The sequence below is a fragment of the Pipistrellus kuhlii genome, unplaced genomic scaffold, assembly GCF_014108245.1.
Source record: "Pipistrellus kuhlii isolate mPipKuh1 unplaced genomic scaffold, mPipKuh1.p scaffold_m20_p_14, whole genome shotgun sequence".
In the NCBI taxonomy this organism is placed as follows: domain Eukaryota; kingdom Metazoa; phylum Chordata; class Mammalia; order Chiroptera; family Vespertilionidae; genus Pipistrellus; species Pipistrellus kuhlii.
This window is the reverse complement of record NW_023425449.1, coordinates 41,884,627-41,899,880: the sequence shown is the minus strand read 5'-3', so window position 1 is coordinate 41,899,880 and position 15,254 is coordinate 41,884,627. Positions and strand designations below refer to the sequence as shown.

The 15,254-nt window shown below is 41.0% G+C and overlaps 1 protein-coding gene across 5 annotated transcripts in view; it reads left to right on the top strand.

The window, feature by feature from the left end:
- SPIDR (scaffold protein involved in DNA repair) overlaps positions 1-15,254 on the top strand; it is a 244,793-nt gene that overhangs the window by 158,752 nt on the left and 70,787 nt on the right. For all 5 annotated transcript variants that reach the window (XM_036437422.2, XM_045581533.1, XM_045581534.1 and 2 more), the window contains 2 exons: positions 10,547-10,742; positions 13,728-13,954. In XM_036437422.2, the coding sequence (XP_036293315.2) occupies positions 10,547-10,742; positions 13,728-13,954 (423 nt within the window). The remainder of the gene's footprint in view (positions 1-10,546; positions 10,743-13,727; positions 13,955-15,254) is intronic.

The window sequence follows — 15,254 nt, the reverse complement described above, 5'->3', positions numbered from 1 at the left end:
TGAAGCCCAAGTCTGTCTGATTCCAAGGTCCATCTTCTCTCTACCAGACCACACCACTTGTCATTCTGCTTCCACCTACCAAGCGGCCTTTGGGCTCCTGTTGTCCACAGTACAGCAGGGTTATCACTGCTGTGGTAGTGGGGTGTGAAAACAAGATTTGGGATCTGCAAAGACCCAAAGCTTTAGCATTCAGTCCATTTTGCAATAATAATCTTCAAGTTAGAAAAGTTCATTGTCTCTTAGTTGATGTCTTTTTTCTGACTGTGTAGGAGAATGGAATGTTTGCAATATATTTTTATTACATTTATTAAGATGGCATTGCTTAATGAAATTATATAGGTTTTAAGTGTACAATTCTATGATACATCAAGTCAGGTATTTTCACAGAAGCACGGTCTTTTAATAATGTTTTAGTTGCTCGTATTGGAACTAAGAGAGAGAGAATGCCTATTTAACATGACCTCTACTAGTCTTTTATCTACCTGATTACTTTCCTATTCAGCCTAAAGTTGATATCTTTTTGTTTAATAAAATCCTTAAAGTGTGAAGAACTTGTCTAATTCTTCTAATATACACTGAGTGGCCAGATTATGATGATCTCTGAATGCATCATAATCTGGCCACTCAGTGTGTGTGTGTGTGTGTGTGTGTGTGTGTGTGTGTGTGTGTGTGTAAAAAAAATATATATATATATATATATATTTTGCCAAGACCGGTTTGGCTCAGTGGATAGAGCGTCGGCTTGGGGACTGAAGGGTCCTGGGTTCGATTCCGGTCAACGGCATGTACCTTGGTTGCGGGCACATCCCCAGTAGGGGGTGTGCAAGAGGCAGCTGATCGATGACTCTCTCTCATCAATGTTTCTAACTTGCTATCTCTCTCCCTTTCTCTCTGTACAAAATAAATAATATATATATATATATTAGAGGCCCAGTGCGTGAATTCATGGGTGGGGTCCAGCCAGCCTGGCCAGGGGGAGAGGACCTGGGCGGTTGGCTGGCCTGCCTGCTGGTCGAACTCCTGGTAGAGGGGACATAGCCTTTTATTACATAGGATATACACTGAGTGGCCAGATTATTATGCATTCAGAGATCAGTGACCACTCAGTATATAACCACTGTTTAATCCCTTTAGAAAATCACATTCAAATATTTACTTTTATAAGGTTTTAGTTAAATATATTTTTATAATTCATTGTGAACATGTGCTTTTCTTAAATGCCAATACTATTTTTAAAAATGAAAAGGTTTGGCATATATACATATAAGATTATTGTTATTTGAGTAGAATCAAGATGGCCACATAGGAAAACAACTATACTTGCTGTCTCTCACAACCAATTCAAAATTACAACTAAAAGGCAGAACAACTACCACCTAGAACCGCAGGATAGCTAGCTGAGTGGAAGTTCCACAACTAGAGAGGTGAAGAAAGTGCAGTGAGACTGGTAAGAGGTGCAGAGGCACCTGGATGTGTTGGCACCTGATGTGTTGCTCTTTTAATCAGGAGGGATATACAAGCTTTCACTTGCTCTGAACTCCAGACAAGACTCTGGGGGACCCACACACATATGGGGAGAAACTGGACTGTCTGGCATCGTGACAGGAACATGAGGGCGGTTTTCTCTCAGAGGTGCTCACAGCAATTATTGTTCCTGCACAGGGTCACAGGACACGGAGACCCGGGGACCTCTCTGGTGCAGGGATGACTGGCAACCATTGCTATTTGCTCCGCCCTGGTGATTACCAGAGACCCCATCCCACCCAATTTACAACCCCATCCAAGCTATGCACATCAGCTTTTGCATTTGAAAGGCCTGTCTTTTCTCCATCTAAAACCTGTCAAATTGAAGCTGGGTCAGAGAGCCCCAGAGCTTCCAAAAGAAAGCACAAAGCCTGGTAGGCAGAAGCAGCCTGCCTTGCTTCACAGCTGGGCATCGTCTAGGCACCTCCAAACCCCTTACAAAGAGGAGAAATCTGCAGATCTCTCTGTAGCTCCTGCTGAGTGGCCCCAGACAGAGGCTGACTTTGCACCTCCTTGGAGATCCAAGAGCCAGGGTACCCAGTGGTCAGAGTGATACCATACCAGATTACAACTCTTCACATCCATAAGTGACACACTCAAGGGGCAGACTCAGTGAGCACCAAAGCCCCACTGCAGCAAGTCCTGCCCCATAAGGGTGTCCCTTGCGCAACGTATCTTTCATTGTAGACACAGCTGGTCATGACAGCCAATTGGCCTGAAGGTCAACTCCTCCCAGTGATACCAACAGCAATCAAGGGTTAACTACCTCAATACAACTGTACAAACAGCCCACAAAGGGGTGCACCAAGAGCATCCATCTCTTGGTGGCTGGGAGGCTGAGCCACTGGGGCCTATAGGCCACCAACCACACAAGGCCACTCTAGCAACTCAAGGAGACTTAGCAGCTAACCAGTACATAGAAACAAACACAGGGAAGCAGCCAAAATGCAGAAACAAAGAAACAAGTCACAAATGAAAGAAATGTATGAAAGCAAAATACTGGGCAATGAGTTCAAAATCATGGTTATAAGGTTACTCAAGAATCTTCTAGAAACCTCCAAGAAATTTAGTGAGAGCCTCAAGGATATGAAAAAGAACAGATCAGAAACTAAGCATACACTGACTGAAATAAAGAATAATATACAGAGATTCAACACCAGAATAGAGGAATCGAAGAATTAAGTCAAAGAATTGAAATATGAAGAAGCAAAAAACACCAAACTGGAAAAGAAAAAAGAATCCAGAAATATGAAGATAGTGTAAGGAGCCTCTGGGACAACTTCAAGCATACCACCATCCTAATTTGGGAGGTGACAGAAGAAGAAAGAGAGCAAGATATTGAAAAACTATTTGAAGAAATAATGACAGAAAACTTCCCCTACCTAGTGAAAGAAATAGACTTACAAGCCCAGGCAGTGCAGAGAACCCCAAACAAGAGGAATCCAAAGAGGACCACACCAAGACACATCATAATTAAAATGCCAAGGGCAAAAGACAGAATATTAAAAGCAGCAAGAGGAAAACAGTTACCTACAAGGGAGCACCCATACAATTGTCAGCTGATTTCTCAACAGAAACTGTGCGGGCCAAACAGGGATGGCAAGAAATATTCAAAGTGAAGAATAAGAACCTACAACCAAGAGTACTCTGTCCAGCAAAGCTATCATTCAGAATGGAAGGTCAGATAAAGAGCTTCACAGACATGAAAAAGCTAAAGGAATTCATCAACACCAAACCAGTATTATATGAAATGTTGAAAGGTATTCTTTAAGAAGAGGAAGAAGAAAAAGGTAAAGATAAAAATTATGAACAACAAATACATATATATCAAGTGAACCTAAAAATCAAATGAATAAAAAAACCTGATGAACAGAACAGACTGGTGAATAAAATAGAATTAGGGGCATGGAAAGGGAGCAGACTGACAATTCTCAGGGGGGAAGAGGTTATGGGGGGTATGGGGATAGGTTGAACAAAGAACTTACACTTATGGATGAGGTCAGTGGGAGGGTGGGGGGAAGGCCTGGAGTGGGGTGGGAACCAGATGGAGGGGAGTATTGGGGAGAGGGGAGAAGAACATCTATAATAATCTGAATAAATACTTTTTTAGAAGATTATTGTTAGTTATTTCTCAAATTTATGAAAAGTATTTCCTTGCTCAACTTAAGCTATTCTTTTTTGTTAGTATTTGGAATGTTAAAAAAAAAAATTGTGTATAGATTTCTTTTATTTTATGTTTATTACCTTTGTGCAAAAAAAAAAAATTGAATAGCCAACTCTAATTTGCTCTTCGGGTGATTTGCATACTTTAGCAAGTAAAATGAAACATTAAGTTATAATATAGAGTAATGTTTGCAATAAGTTCCTAAAGTATATGTATAGGGAAATACTATGTTTTATTTTCCTTCCTTTTAAAGGTGAAAATAAAGATCTTTGTTGCATCATTCTAGTGTTTCATAAACATTATTAAATGTATTATTGCCAATTTTATATGTGTTGAAATTTTTTGAGGTATAATTGACATACATTAGTGTCAGGTGTACAACATAATGATTTGCTACTTGTGTATATTATAAAATGATCACCTTAGTAAGTATACTTAACATCTGTCAACCATACATCATTACAACTTTTTTTTCTTGTAATAAGGACTTTTAAGAACTACTTTCTTAGCAACTTTCAGATATGCAATACAATGTTATTAAATACTAGAGGCCTGGTGCACGAATTTGTGCACGAGTGGAGTCCCTCTGCCTGGCCAGCAATCGGGGCCATCTCTCCCAGGCCCACTCTGGACCAGCCAGTCAGGGGAGGGACCACAGGAGGTTGGCTGTGCGAGCGCACTGACCACCAGGGGGCAGCTCTGGCAGTCCCGGATTGGAGAGGAAACAGGCTGAATTTCGTGCACCAGGCCTCTAGCTGTAAATAATGCTGCTGTGTACATGGGTGCATATATCTTTTCAAATTAGTATTTTGGTCTTCTTTGGGTAAATACCTAGAAGTGGAATTGCTGTGTCATAAGGTAGTTCTATTTTTAATTTTTTGAGGAACCTCCATACTGTTTCGCATAGTGGCCTCCATACTGCAGTTCCACCAACATTGCACAAGGGTTCCCTTTTCTCTACATCCTTGTCAACACTTGTCTGTTGATTTATTGATGGTAGCCATTCTGACAGGTGTGAGGTGATACCTCATTGTAGTTTTAATTTGGATCTCTCTGATGAGATTTTTGCATAAGTCTATTGGCCATCTGTGTGTCCTCTTTGGAGCAGTGTATATTCAGGCTCTCTGCCTATGTTTTAATTAGATTGTTTGTTTGTTTGTTGGTGTTATATTTTATGAATTTTATATAAATGTTTTATATTAGCCCCTTATCAGATATATTATTGATGAATATCTTATCTTAATTGGTAGGGTTTTTTTTAATTTTGTTGATAATTTCCTTTGCTGTACAAAAACTTTTTAGTTTGATGCAGTAACATTTGTTTATTTTGGAGTGGTGGTAGTTTCTTTGAGGAGATACCGTATTTTTCGGACCATAAGACGCACTTTTTTCCCCCCAGAAGTGGGGGGAAAAAGTCCCTGCGTCTTATGGTCCAAATATAGCCTACACATATACTTTTTTAAAAAAGTTTTTTTACTTGCCCGGCTCTGTGTGGTCTCTGTGTGCTTGCCCGGCTCTAAAATGGTTCTATAAATGCTGCTGTTTACTTTACAGGGTTGATTACATGTGTTTACGACTGTGATGTTGGGTTTTTAATGCACATAAAATATTTTAGGACACTATTTGTTTCAGAATCTTTTTTTCTTCATTTCCCTTCTCTAAAAACTGGTGTGTCTTATGGTCCGGAGCGTCTCATGGTCCGAAAAATACGGTATGTTAGAAAAAATACTACTAACAGTAATGTGAGAAAGTTTACTATCTATGTTTTCTTTAGAAGTTCTATGGTTTTATGTCTTTCATTTAAGTCTTTAATTCATTTTGAGTTTTTCCTTGTAGGTGGTGGAAGAGGTAATGTAATTTCATCCTTTGGCATTTATCTAGTTTACCCAACTCAGTCTATTGAAATAAACTGTCTTAACCCCATTGTATGTTCTTGCCTCTTTTGTTGTATATCAATTGACCATACAGGTGTGAACCTTATTTCTGGGCTCTCTATTTTGTTCCATTGATTTCTATTATTTAATAATCTCTAGGTCTATTTTTATGCCAATATCAAACTGTTTTCATTACTGTAGCCTTGTGGTATAGTCTGATATCAGATAGAATGATACCAACCAAATTAGTCTTTCTCAAGATTGCTGTGGCTCTTTTGTTATTGTAGTTTCTTATAAATTTTATAATTATTTGTTTTATTTCTGTAAACAATGCCATTTGTATTTTTATAGGGATTGCATTGAATCTATAGATTGTTTTAGATTAGGGGTGTCAAACTCAGTCAGAGAAGGGGTCAAAATCTAAAATCCAGCCTAAATCCCGGGCCGAATGGTTTACTGAACAGTCATAAACTGTTATTGTGATGGAAACGCAGCGGAGTGCAGTGATGACAGCGTGGTGCGGGCCACATTGCAAGGCCTGGCGGGATGGATTTGGCCCGCGGGCCTTGTGTTTGACACATGTGTTTTAGATGGTTTGGAAATGGTAATGATGTTCATTTTTTCTATCTGTGGTACTTCCACTTATTTGTATCTCTTTAATTAGTTTCTTCAGTGTCTTATAGTTTTCTGAGTACTTGTCTTTTATCTTCTTGACCAAGTTTATTCCTAGGTTAGTATTTTTTATGCAATTGTAAACGGAATTGTTTTCTTAATTTCTCTTTCTGATTGTTATTGGTGTAAAAAATGCAACTGATTTCTTCATGTTAATTTTGTATCCTACTGCTTTACCAAATTCACTTATCAGTTCTATTAATGTTTGGGTGGAATTTTTAGATTCTCTACATATAGTATTATGTCATGTGAAAATAATGACAATTTTAGTTCTCTTCATTTCTTAAAATCTTTGAGTTATTTCCTCAATGTTTTTTAGCTTCAGAGTACAAATCATGTGCATGTTGTGTTAGATTTATATCAAAAGTTTTTTGGTTTTTTGCAATTATAAATGATTTAGATTTTTAGTTTGGTGTCCACTCATTGATAAATATAGAAACACAAATTAATTTTGTGTTATACTATCTTACTGAACTCACCAGTTTTAGGAATTATTTTGTTGATTACTTGAATTTTCTATGTGAGCAATTGTAACCTGCTGACATTTTATTTACGGTAGTTGTTCTATTAAATAATGGGAGAGGGGAGTTCTAGTCTCCCACTTTAATTGGGGTTTGCTGATTTTTCCTTCCAGTTTCATTAGTTTTTGCTTCATTTATTCTGAATCTGTGGTGTTTGATGCAAACACATTTAAGATTGCTATGTCTTCTTGGTAGACTGACCCTTCCATCCTTATTTGATGTCCCTCTCTATCTCTGTTAATTCTTTTTGCTCTTAAGCCTGATTCATGTGGTATTAGTATTCCTTCCCCATTATATTTGTATTAATGTTAAATGATATATTTTTCTATCCTTTTACTGTCACCCTATCTATATCTTTTTGAGAGAGAGAGAGAGAAACATCGATTTGTGGTCGCACCTATTTATGCATTCATTGATTGATTCTTGTATGTGCCCTGACCGGTATAGAACCTACAACCTAGGTGTGTCAGAACGACATTCTAACCAACTGAGCTACCTAACCAGGGCTGATAATATGTATTTTAATTGGTTTAATTAAGCCATTTACAGTTAATGCAATTATTGACATATTCATACTATAGCTACCTTTTTGGTTTTTGTTTTCCCTGACATATTCTCTCCCTGTTTGTTCCTTTTTCTGCTTTATTTTTCCTGGCTTCGTGTGGGTTACTTAGACATTTTTTTAGAATTTTGTTTTAATTTTTTTATGCTTTTGTACATATCTCTTATAGCTATTTTGTTGGTTGCTCTAGTCATTACATGATATATATATATATATATATATATATATATATATATATATATATATATATACACACACACACACACACACACACTTAACACAGTCTATTGGATCAACAATTTGCCATTCTGTGTGAAGTGTAGAAATCTTTACTTCTTATATCCCTATATTGTTCTCATTTATATCATTGTCTTAATATTTCCTATGCACATATTTAGAACTATATCAGACAGTGATATGATTTTGCTTCAAATACATATAAATTTTCGGAAAAAACAGGAGTAGAAAAGCTTATTGTACTTACCTATATTTTCCCACTTATATTTTTTTGCACAGATGTTGAGGTTCTGCTTGTTTTTTTCAGTCTGTGTTTTCTTTGTTGTTCATTTTGGTTAAAGCCTATTATTTTATCTTCAAATTTACTTATTCTTTTCTCTAGTCCCTCCATTCTGCTGTTGAACCTATTTGTTGATTTTTTAAAATTATTGTATTTCTTAGTTTTGAAATTTCATTAAAAATATTTCTTTGCCAAGACTATATATTTGTTTGCTGAGACTTTCTAGTTTTTTCTTGTTTGCATTTATAGTTGTTCATTGAAGCATGCTTATGATGGCTGCCTTAATATCTTTGTCAGATAATTCTAACATGTTTCATCTCAGCATTGTCATTTAGTAATTGCCTTTTTTTATTCAAGGTGAGATTTTTCCCTCCTGGTTTTAGTATAACAAGTGACTTTTTATGGCAACCTATACATTTTGGGTATTTGACATCTGGACCTTATTTAAATCTATGTATGTGGCTTTGGATGATACTGCTCTGAGACAAGAAGGGGGCTGCTTATTACTGCCAGGTGGAGGTCGAAGTTCAGATTTCCCGCTTGACCTCCACTGGTACCTGACTGGGAAAGGACTCTCTGTTACTGCTGAGAAGATCTGAGTTCCATCTTCCTGCTAGGCTTCCACTGACACCGGCTGGCTGGGAGGGAGCTTGGTTACAGCTCACACCTGACTTCCACTGGTAACACTGGGAAAGGTTGTAGGGTGGGAGGTGGGCTCAGTAACGCTGGGTCTGACATTCTGCCAGGCCTGTTTGACTCTGCGCCAGAGGGCTGAGGAGGGAGGTTTGATTATTCACGTCAGGTGGGGATGGAGTCCAGGTGGTCACCACTGTGGTAGTGTGTATGTGGGGAAACTCTACCAGCCTGCAGGGATGAAAGCCCTTGTCCCACCTCCTCACACCCCCATCACGGGCTATGGGGAATCCTAATACAAACTGATGAGGGTGGAAGTCTGGGTTCCCCTCACCCTTTGCTGCTGTGCGTGTAGGTGGGTAACATTTTCTGTGGTGTTTGCCTAGAGGAGAGCAGTTGTTTTCTGTCTCACTCGGCTGCTCCTTCCCTCGTCCTTTGGTTGAAGAGTTGAAGCTTTTGTGGAGGCTTTTCTTGTCTTTCTCCTCTCCACCTTTCAGTGTCTTCTTACATTTAATTTATGTCTGATGTCAGGCATTTGAGTTGTACTTAATGGGAGAAATAGGAGAACATATGTCTGGTCCTTCTTCCCAGAAGTGGAAGTCATAATTCTTTCTGAATGTTAAGCAGCACTGTCTGTTTTGAGGCATTAAGTGTTAGGATCTTCTCAAATCAGATGTCTGAAAGGAATCAGGAGAATGTCTTTTATATTCCCAGACTTCTCTACTGAAATATGAGGCATGTCTGTGACTGTGGTCCATTTGGGTGTATTCCTTTGATATTTGATGTCAAGTTACCGTATTTTTCCATGTAGAAGATGCTTTTTTTTTTTTTTTTTTTTTTTGCTTTTTTCTAAAATTGTTAGATTGAAGTCAGCTGAGGAGGGAGTTGAGTGGGTACTTAGCTGCCCATACTTTGTCAAACAGGCTTCCTCCAATCACGAGCCTTATTGTTACTGACATCAACTGATGCTGTAATTGGAGGTGAAGGTGGAGAGTGTACAGATGCAACAGGGACTGGGGTGTTCTGAGCCCATAAAGATGTCAAAAAATAAAAAGACAAATACCAGTAAGCGATTGTCTTCCTCTGCGAAATTCAAACTGAATGCAATCATGGAAGTAGAGCTGCAGAGAGACAATTTGGACCTCCTCCCACTGAGTGTATGATCAGAGAATGGAGAAAACAGGAATAACAACTCCTTAAAGTGCCAAAAAGAAGAAGGCCTTAAGAGGAAAACCAGCAATATATTTAAAATATTGATTTCTTTTTTTAATATATTTTTAATTGATTTCAGATAGGGAGACAGAGATAGAAACATCAATGATGAGGGAGAATCATTGATTGGCTGCTTCCTGCATGGCCCCTACTGGAGATTGAGCCTACAACCTGGGTATGTGCCCTTGACCGGAATCAAACTTGGGACCCTTCAGTCCTCAGGCCAACATTTTATCCACTGAGCCAAACTTGGTAGGGCAAGAATATTGATTTCTCAATTTTGGGTTGAAAAAGTGGGGGCCAAATTATACATGGAAAAATACAGTATTTGAAAGATCAGACCTGTCAAAATGTATGAAGGTGTTATTTGTAAACAGTATTTATTTATTTGTTTGTTTATTTATTTTTAATGTTTAAATTTTTATTGTTGAAAGTATTAAACCTGCTCCCTCCTGCAGCCTTCACCACAGTGTTGTCTGTGTCCCTGGGCTGTTCAAGTTTGCATGTAAGCTCTTTGGTTAAGAGATTAATGGCATTTATTTTGATGGTTAATTCTTTGAGCTTTTTGATCGTCTTTGCTCACTCCCTGCGCTTCTCCTGAGGGATCCTAAGGCCGTCTTCTACCAGGGCGGGAGGATCTCGGAGAAGCCCAGGCACTAGCCCCTCTCCTGACACAGAACTTCCACTGGAAAAGTAGAAGCAGGCCCATCGACAGGCACTCTTGAGAGTGTGAGGGCAGCTGTACTCCGTGGGCTGCTTTTCTCTGTAGAAGCAGGCAGGTCATTGTTCTTTGTGTCCCTGATTTTGGGGGAACATAGTGGGGATCCGGCTTTGCAAATAAACTGTTGTATTTTTTCCCCTTCCCAGGCAAAAGCTTATTATCCCAAATGGAAGTTGCCCGGTTATTCTGAACACTTACTTCTGTAAAAAAGTTGTTGCCAAAGAAGATTCAAGAATAACACATGAAGTGCAATTTGGGGACACACCCCTTCCAAGAAGAATCACCACGTTATCCCAGATGTTTAGATTTAAGAGTCTAACAAATAATCCACCTGGAAGCCAGGTAACTCTCTTTGGCTTAGACGTTTTATGACGTTTAATATTTGAAAGGATTATAAGGGAAGATGTTTACTTTTGATCTTCAAATATTCAGCTAATATATATGCTAGAACATACTATATATGTATTATTGTTATGCCTAAAGAAATTATAGTTCAGTTCAGTATTGAGTTGTGATATTTTATAGTGTTTTGTGTAATTTTAATATTTATTCTAAGTTATTAATATACTAGAGGCCTGGTGCATGAAATTTGTGCACAGATAGGGTCCTTAAGCTTGGCCAGTTGTTGGAGCCGATCGGGGCCTTCCTTTGCTTGCTGCCCCCCAGGGCCTTCCTTTCTTCTGAACCACCCCCTGGTGGTCAGCACACATAATAGCCAGCGATCAAACTCCCAGTCTCCCAGTCAAACTCCTGAGGAGACACTTTGCATATTAGCCTTTTTTTTTTTTTTAATATATTTTATTGATTTTGTACAGAGAGGAAGGGAGAGAGGTAGAGAGTTAGAAACATCGATGAGAGAGAGTCATCGATCAGCTGCCTCTTGCACACCCCCTACTGGGGATATGCCTGCAACCAAGGTACATGCCCTTGACCGAAATTGAACCCGGGTCCCTTCAGTCCCCAAGCCGACGCTCTATCCATTGAGCTAAACCGGTTTCGGGACATATTAGCCTTTTATATACAGAGATATGAATATTGATTTTTTTTCTGTTCTCATTTTATAATTACCTAAGATCTTTTTTTAAGCTCTCTTTTATTATTAAAACTAGAGGCCCAGTGCACGAAATTTGTTCATGGGGATGGGGGGTGTTCCTCAGCCCGGCCTGCACCCTCTCCAGTCTGGGACCCCTCGAAGGATGTCCTACTGCCAGTTTACAGGGATCAGGCCTAAACTGGCAGTCAGACATACCTCTCGCAATCCAGGACTACTGGCTCCTAACCACTCACCTGCCTGCCTGACTGCCCCTAACCACTCTGCCTGCCAGCCTGCTCACCCCCAACTTCCCCCTGCCACCAGCCTGCTTGCCCCCAAATGCCCCCCTGCCAGCCTGATCACCCCCAACTGCCCCCCTTCCCAGTGTGCTCACCCCCAACTGCCCCACCTGCTGGCCTGCTTGTCTCCACCTTCCCACACACACACTGGTCTGCTTGCCCCCAATGTCCCCCTCCTGGCCTGCTTACCTCCAACTGACTCCCACTGACTGCCTGCTTGCCCCCAACTGGCCCCCCTGCTGGTCTGCTTACCCTCAACAGCCCCGCCCCCCACCAGCCTGATCACCCACAACTCCCCTCCCCTCTTGGTATCTAACCGCCTCTACCTTGGCCCCGCCGTCATGGCTTTGTCCAGAAGAAAGTCCAGAAGGTCTCCTGGCAGGTCTCCCGGTCTAATTAGCATATCACCCTTTTATTAGTATAGATAGAGGCCTGGTGCACGGGTGGGGGCCAGCTGGTTTGCCCTGAAGGGGGTCCTGGATCAGGGTGGGGGTTCCCCTCGGGCGGGAGGTGGCCTGGGTGAGGGGCCTGTGGTGGTTTGCAGGCTGGTCATACTGCCATGGGGTGAGGGTCCTCACTGAGAGGTGTGGCCACACTGGTGGGGGGCTGAGGGCTGTTTTCAAGCTGGCCACAGCCCATTCAGGGCAGGGGTCCTCACTGCGGTGCCTGGCCAGCCTGGGTGAGGGGCTGATGGCTGTTTGCAGGCGGGCCACACCCCCAGCAGGAACTCTTACTCCATGGGTGGCGGGGGGCGGGCAGCCTGCATGAGGGGCTGAGGGCCGTTTTCAGGCTGGACACACTCACTTCAGGGTTGGGGTCCCCGCTGGGGTGCCTGGCCAGCCTGGTGAGGGGCTGATGACTCCCAGCCCTTTGTTTTTTCTTCTCTTTTTTTTTTTTTTTTTTTTTCAGCGCCTCCTTGAGCGGAGGCCAAAGCCCGCTAGAAGCAGGTATCTGGGATTTATATAACTTTGTATAATTGAAACTTTGTGGCCTTTAGCAGAAGTGAGCTGGCTAGGGTGGGCGGAAAGCTTGGCTTCCTCCATCACCTCCTGCTCGATCCAGCTCTGTGGCTGCCGCCATCTTTGTTGGGTTAATTTGCATACTTGCTCTTACTGGCTGGTGGATGTAGCGGAGGTATAGTCAGTTTGCATGTTTCTCTTTTATTAGTGTAGTTGCATGTTTCTTTTTCACAATATCTGTATCACTTGGGATAAAAAGAGCTGCATAAACTTGAGATTATAAATTGGAGATTGTTTTTGGCATTTTATTGGCCCCGAGCCTTGATCATCTGCCAAATTGAGTTTAGGGAACCACCAGCCTTCCCTTGCTGTGAGCATGAAGTGCATTCCTGGGACCCCTCCGAGCTCCTTGCTTTCAGTGCACCTGGCACAGGTTGCCAAGTTACTTGGTTCAGCACTAAATGGAATGCTGAGCGTGACAGACAGCATGAGGGAACATAGAGAAAAGCAGACAGATTTTCATCCTGTTTGGTATAAGTGTAATCAAGCAGAATCTCCCTTGGCTTGGTTGGAGCATCCCTCCCATTCACCAAAAGGTGGCAGGTTCGATTCCGGTCTGGGCACATGCTGGAGGCAACTAATTGATGTTTCTCGATATCTCTCTCTTTCTCTCTTCCTCTATCTAAAATCTTTTTCTTTTTAAATACAGGTTTATTACCTGGAGGGAATTATGTGAAAAGAGTTCTCTAATCAATTTAAAATATGGCTCAAAGTATATTAATGCTTTAGTTTCATGAAATACGCTTTCAGCAACAGCGATGATGAAGCTGCAGTATAGCCTAGTGGTTAAGAGTATGGGCTTTGGGGCCAGGCGTTCTGGTTTAATCCTGCCTCAGCCACTTTCTTCTAGGTAACCTTGGGCACTTTTCTTCTAGTGTTCTGCATTTACATCATAGGATTACCTAGGAGTGTCATTATTTGTTAGTGTGTGCCATCGTGAGTCAGACTGACGTCTTCCCTTGCGTGTCTTGGCCAGGTTATGTGCAGTCTCCCCACCCTGAGGACAGACTGGACCCACAGGCACTGCTCATCTCAAGCGCCCCTCAGCGACTCGCTCCTGGACACAGTAGAAAGCCAAGGAGCTGCCACGTGGTCCGGAGCTGGAGTCCCAGTGGTGGTGCAGAGAGTGTACTTCCTTCCCTGCAGGGGTCAGCAGGGAGGCAGCTCAGCTGCTCCTCCCAGCTCAGAGGCACCGAGCTTCCGGTGAGTGACAGCACAGGCAGGGGGTACCTGGAGTTACTTAGAGAAAGGAGAGGTTTCTCAGGAGCAGTTTCCTGGCTACCCTCACCGTATACATGGGTTGTTTTTGTTTGTTTGTTTTCTTGCATCAGCATTTGGGACCAGGGTGTATGACAAAGGATTCTATTAATTTATGTAAAAAGTTCTACTAAAATAATTTCATTTGTGCTGTTTACCTTTTACCTTTAATGAGTCATGTTATTGCAAGTAATACAAATACAAGATATACTAGAATTGTTGTAGAAAAGCCAAGATGTGGTTACCCTTGCCCTAGCTGGTTTGGCTGAGTGGATAGAGTGCCGGCCTGTGGCCTGAAGGGTTCCAGGTAAAACGATGTGGCTACCTTACCTAAAAAGACCACTCACTATATATCTATCGAATTTCACATCTCTTACAACCTGAGTAAATAACAGTTAGCAGACTAATCTAGCCTTTCAGACACCGCTTTCATCTATACAGCGCTACTTAGCAGAGCTTTCTGCAAAGATGTGAATTGGTGCTACCCAGTGAGGTAACCACTGACTACACAGGGTTATTGCGCACTTAGCTAGCTGGGCTGGGGAACCCAATTTTAAATTGTACTTACTTTCAATTAACTTATTGTAAGTAGCTTCATGTGTTTAGTGGCCACCTCGCTGGACAGTACTGCTGGATGAATACATACATAATCAAGGCCAGTGATTCAGGTCACTTTTGCTCGTTTGAACAGAGAGAATGAGATCTTTTTTTCTTCTCAGGTGTAGGCTCTTCCTGGCTGTACATTTTTTCACATTGCCATAGACACATTGTTGACGGAAGTTTCTTTCTTTATGTCAGAGCCTTGGCATAACCATTTAAGGTCATCTTTCTTTCTATGTGAAGCTGCCCTTGGAGCACTAATAAGGATTTACAACAGAAGAGAACTTAAAAGTATAGATGCCAGTTCAGCAATCATTTTTTCTACCTACTCATAATAAGAAAACATATTATAGAAATAATAATCATTCTATTTTAATGGTGCCTTCTGGTGCTATTCAAAAGGAGCAACAAGGAACACTTCTGTATTCATTATGAATTCTCTTCAAGTGTATGGCCTCTGAGTTGAAAGTACTGTGAATTTCAAAATGTCTCCTTTAGGTGTGGAGTTAGAGAATATTTCTTTTGGATTATAGAAAAAAAATATTTACCTGTGTGAAATGCATAAACATTCTATCAGATTTAAAGTTTTTACTATGACTTGTACTATAGGCCAGCCTTGTTCTCTTTGACTTAATTCTGTGGTAAA